This window comes from Myotis davidii, unplaced genomic scaffold (genome assembly GCF_000327345.1).
Source record: "Myotis davidii unplaced genomic scaffold, ASM32734v1 scaffold1618, whole genome shotgun sequence".
NCBI classification, from domain to species: Eukaryota; Metazoa; Chordata; class Mammalia; order Chiroptera; family Vespertilionidae; genus Myotis; species Myotis davidii.
In genome coordinates, this window is record NW_006289227.1 from 194,417 (window position 1) to 199,576 (window position 5,160).

Below are 5,160 nucleotides of genomic sequence, written 5' to 3' on the forward strand. Positions count from 1 at the left end.
GTGGTCAAGAAGGGCACCTAATAATAGAGAGAATGAGCCAAGTGGTAATCTGGGGGAAGAATCCCAGGTGGAGGGGACAGCAGTGCAAAGGCCTGAGGCAGGAGTGTGCCTGGCACATTTGAGGAGCTGTGAGGAGGCTGGTATCTGCAGCAGAGTGAGGGAGTGAGTTGAGGCGATAAGTTTATAGATAACAAGGGGCCTAATTATATACAACTCCTTGCCTACCTACCTACCTAAAAATAAGAAATTATCCTAATTTAAAAAGCCCTAGCTGGTTTGGCTCAGTGACTAGAGCGTCGGCCTGTGGACTGAAAGGTCCCGGGTTCGATTCTGGTCAAGGGCACATGCCTGGGTTGCAAGCTCAATCCCCAGTAGGGGGCATGCAGGAGGTAGCCAGTCAATGATTCTCTCTCATCATTGATGTTTCTATTTCTCTCTCCCACTCCCTTCCTCTCTGAAATCAATAAAAATATATTTAAAATAAAATAAAATACTGTATATCTTTTAAAAAATTATCCTATTTACTTTGGTTAATGAATCAACTGGCTTTTATTACTATTGGACTCTCCCCCTGAGGATACAAAGAAAACTCTGGCCCTTCTCCCTAGAAAAATGTACCCCCAATTTACCACACAAAGTTCTGAGTGTCCCCAGAATTCCCTGTGCCAGCCAAGGCCCTCCCCCACTCCACCTGTGTCTGCATGGCCCCACATTCCTCTGTGCAGGTCCTGGACAAGCACGGGGACATCTATGGGCGGGAGCGAATCGCCGAACTGCTGGGCATGGATCTGGCCTCGCTGGAGATCACAGTCCACCATGAACGCAAGCCTGAACCACCACCGGGGCTGCTTACCTGGTGAGCCTGGGATAGCCCCACGCAGGCCTGGGGTACGCAGGGGGGTGGCCAGGGGCGGACCCTCAGGCATCTAGCCATCCCTCTTCTCTCCACCTGCATAGGCTCATGTCCATTGACATCAAGTACCAGATCTGGAAGTTTGGGGTCATCTTTACAGACAATGTAAGGAGGGGCAGTAGCAGGGGAGGGACCTGCCCTAGTAGCATTGGGGGCTCCACCCCTAGGTATTCCTGCCCAGGGACCGACTCCTGAGCCCCTGCGCACCTCTGATCCTAGGATAACCTCCGACATTCCCAAGGCTCCTTGTCACCCAGAGGCTGTTTAATTTCCAGACTATATCTTTCTGCAGAGGGATCTCCAACTTTCCCCGGGATGGCTCCTCACCCAGAGTGCTCCTGAACCTCCAAGCGCCCCCCCCCGCCCCCGCCCAGCTAGAGATGGCACCTGACCCCCCAGAACACTCCCAACCCTCTTAAATGTCCCCAGGCCCCCTGGGTGTTCTGTTTCCCAGAGTGCTCCCCACGAATCCCTGCATGCTCCCTGACCCCTGATCCTGTGTGCCCACAGTCTTTCCTGTACCTGGGCTGGTACATGGTGATGTCCCTCCTGGGACACTACAACAACTTCTTCTTTGCTGCCCACCTCCTGGATATTGCCATGGGAGTCAAGACCCTGCGCACCATCCTCTCCTCCGTCACCCACAATGGGAAACAGGTGTGGAGAGGACCTGAAGGAGGCGTGTGAGCCTGGCAGGGACCAGTTTAGCAGCCTGTAGGGGTGGAGGAATGAGGGGCAAGGCTAGGCCACCAAGCCAGGGCAGGTGTGGGTAGTAGGACCCGGGGAGTGGGGCACATGGGCTGAACCTAAGTGAGAGTGGGGATGGCTGGGCATGGGGAGAGGCAAGCTGAGCATGGCGCTGACTTGCCCTGCCTGTCCCCAGCTGGTGATGACGGTCGGCCTGCTGGCAGTGGTGGTTTACCTGTACACTGTGGTGGCCTTCAACTTCTTCCGCAAGTTCTACAACAAGAGCGAGGATGAGGACGAGCCCGACATGAAGTGCGATGACATGATGACAGTAAGCCCCTCCCTCCAACGCTCTTGGGCCAGTGACTTAACCTTCCCTGACTTTTAGTTTTCCCCTCTGTAAAGGGGTTTAATAATAAAATGGGCCCTGCCTTGTAGATTCATTGTGAGGGTTCAGTGAGCTAATCCTTGTGAGGTACTTTGAATAGTACTGGGCACACAATCAATACTCAGTAGGTGTCAACTTCTGGTGTACTATTATTTGAGTTTTATAACTTTTCTTATTGGAAAGGCACTCAGGCAAAGTGTTCCAAGCCATGTGATCGTGGGCAAGCTACTCAACCTCCCCATGCTCTGGGGTCCCCACCTGACAAATGAGAATATACAGTAACAGTATCTACAGCCTAGGGTTGCTTTTAGGACCCAGTGGTGCTCTGTGACAATCGTAGATTTAAATATCTGAGAATAGTGCCTGGCGTGTGTGACGGATTACATAAATGTTAGCTACTGCCATCATTATCTACAATTAGAAGTTTCACCAAAGTACCAGCATGCCACCGATTTCTGTTTTCTCTCCTATTATAATAATGGTGGTTATAACCTAAATTGAGTTTAATCTACCAGAGGCATGGGGCACAGTTGAAAGAATCATCTCAGGCTTTTGTCTGAGATAATCTGGCGCCATGCTCTCAGGACACAGTCCAGCTCCTCACCCTGACATTGGAGACCCCACCAGACCCCGTCTTAACACTCATAGCCTTGTTCCCATCAGTCACTGGCCTTAGCTTTTACCCAAGACAACTAGGTCCTCTCACTTCCTGGGGACACAGAAATAACAAGTGTGAAGTCTCTCCCAAGGTCTACAGATGATGTTCCCGGTTCTGCACAGAATCTTCTGGTGGCTTTCTAATGCCAGGTGGATGAAACCAAATCCTCTCGCTATGGCTTACCAAGCCAGGGAAAGGCTAGTGTTGCCTGAGTCTAACCACAGTCTTTCTTGCCTTTTGCTCTCTGGCTGCCTGGTCCTTCTTTCACTTCCCCTAAGACCATGTGTTTTCTCCCAACCCAAGCTTCTTGCTTCTGGTGTTCTCGCTGCCTCCCACCCTGGCCCTATGGGCACACAACCTCTTCACTTAACACCTATTTTTTCCACTTAAATGCTGCCTCCTACAGGAAGCCCTCCCTGATCATTGATTGAGCCTCATCTCTCTCCCTGCTCTTGCTCACGGGATCTCTATTTTCTAGCCTCACTGAACATTCACTCTTTCAGTTCCTCACAGGAGCAAAATATATCCTTTCTCCCCCAGTGGTGACGTAGCACATGTGGTTTTCTCTGCCTGGAACACTGTCTCCCACCTAACACCTGCTTCATGTCCCAGCTCACATAAGCCCCTCATCCAGGCAGCTGCACCTGCTCACCCAGGCTTTCAAGTTTCAAAGCTTCCTGTGCTTCCCTGTCTCCTCGGATCACAGTGTGTCTCCCTCATCCCAGCCCTGACTCCTCCTCCTGTGCTTCCCCATCATAGCCCAGACCATTTCTTGGCTGTCACTATCTGGTGGCATGTTTGTGAGCCCTGTGAGGGCAGAGTCCAGGGTTGTCTCAGTCGTTGCCGTGACTCCTGCCCCACTGGCCCAGGACTGTGTAGGTACTCGGTGAATGCTGAACGATCAGATGTGTGACCCATGTGCTTCTCACGCTCTCCCCGCAGTGCTACTTGTTTCACATGTATGTGGGTGTCCGCGCTGGCGGGGGCATCGGGGATGAGATTGAGGACCCAGCAGGTGATGAATACGAGCTGTACCGAGTGGTCTTCGACATCACCTTCTTCTTCTTCGTCATCGTCATCCTGCTGGCCATCATCCAGGGTCAGTGCTGGTAGGGGTTGTGGGAGTGGGGCCCGGTGCCTAAAGCAGACTAGCTCCTTTGAGTGCCCAGCCCAGAATCCATCTGCTTGGGTCCATGTCCTGGCTCTGCCTCTTTTTACCTTCAGATTAGGGGCAAGTCACCGCTCTGGACATCGGTTTCTCCATTTGTAAAATGGAGATATTAATGATAAGACGCTCATATTGTTGTGAGAATTAAGTCAGTTCATAGGTGTTAAGTGTCTGGCTCATAAGTGCTCAATAAACACTAGGTGTTAGTATTTTTAGGAAGCAGGGTGAGATTAGGGAGACAGGAAATGGGTGATTCAGAGGTGGGTAGCCAGAACTGGGTCAGAGGTTGGGCACTGACTTGCGCCCTGCCTTCCAGGTCTGATCATTGATGCTTTTGGTGAACTCCGAGACCAGCAAGAACAAGTGAAGGAAGATATGGAGGTAGGTCTTGACTGAGGGCGACCCAAAGGGATTATAGGACCCTGGAAAGTTGATTGTGCCTCGACTCTGTCTCTCACCACCCACAGACCAAGTGCTTCATCTGTGGCATTGGCAGTGATTACTTTGATACCACACCCCATGGGTTTGAGACTCACACACTTGAGGAGCACAACCTGGCCAATTACATGTGAGTGTGGGCCCACTGGCCAATGAGAAGGATGGGGCGTGGTCACTGACTGTCAGGGGTGGGATACTGGCCTTGACCAGTTAGGGAAGTGGGTATGGTGTCCATGTGAGTGGATTCCCAGCCAGCTAATCAGGAGAAGGTAAGGATGCGCCTGACCTGTCTACTGCTGCACTCCCGTCCCCAGGTTTTTCCTGATGTACCTGATAAACAAGGATGAGACAGAACACACGGGTCAGGTAAGGGGGTGTTAATGGCAGGACATGGAGAGTTTTAATATAAAATCAGTCAGCAGGTATCAGTAAGAAGCTCTTATCAATATCAAGTGTTTGAAGATGTGACCAACCTTCTCTTCCCTATCCCCCAACTCTAGGAGTCATACGTGTGGAAGATGTACCAAGAGAGATGCTGGGATTTCTTCCCAGCTGGCGATTGTTTCCGCAAGCAATATGAGGACCAGCTTAACTGAGTCACCCCCAGCTGGCCCTTCACCCCCGCCTCAAGTGCCTTACTCTCACAGCAAGCCCCTTAGCCCACAGGCTCCTCCCCACAAGGCCCCTGGGGGGAGGGTAACCATGTACTGGAGAAATAAAATCTCTGCTACACCCCTGACATCCTTGTGCTGGATTGTTGACGTTGACATTGGGAAGGGGGCATCCAGAAATTCTGTCCTCCCACAACCCCAGAAAAACAAAATGACAGCAGAGGCTGAAGTCATGTTTATTAGGGTAAAGGAGCATGTCATGACCACTAATGAGTGTCTGTTGGGAAGGAGGGTGTA

The 5,160-nt window shown here is 51.4% G+C and overlaps 1 protein-coding gene across 1 annotated transcript in view; it reads left to right on the top strand.

Moving 5' to 3' along the window:
- RYR1 (ryanodine receptor 1) overlaps window positions 1-4,991 on the top strand; it is a 129,268-nt gene extending 124,277 nt beyond the window's left edge. The window contains exons 99-107 of the mRNA XM_006761445.2: window positions 726-856; window positions 958-1,018; window positions 1,424-1,570; window positions 1,797-1,931; window positions 3,589-3,745; window positions 4,131-4,195; window positions 4,282-4,382; window positions 4,567-4,618; window positions 4,753-4,991. Of these exons, the coding sequence (XP_006761508.1) occupies window positions 726-856; window positions 958-1,018; window positions 1,424-1,570; window positions 1,797-1,931; window positions 3,589-3,745; window positions 4,131-4,195; window positions 4,282-4,382; window positions 4,567-4,618; window positions 4,753-4,848 (945 nt within the window). The 3' untranslated portion in view covers window positions 4,849-4,991. The remainder of the gene's footprint in view (window positions 1-725; window positions 857-957; window positions 1,019-1,423; window positions 1,571-1,796; window positions 1,932-3,588; window positions 3,746-4,130; window positions 4,196-4,281; window positions 4,383-4,566; window positions 4,619-4,752) is intronic.
- Window positions 4,992-5,160: the final 169 nt, after the last annotated feature.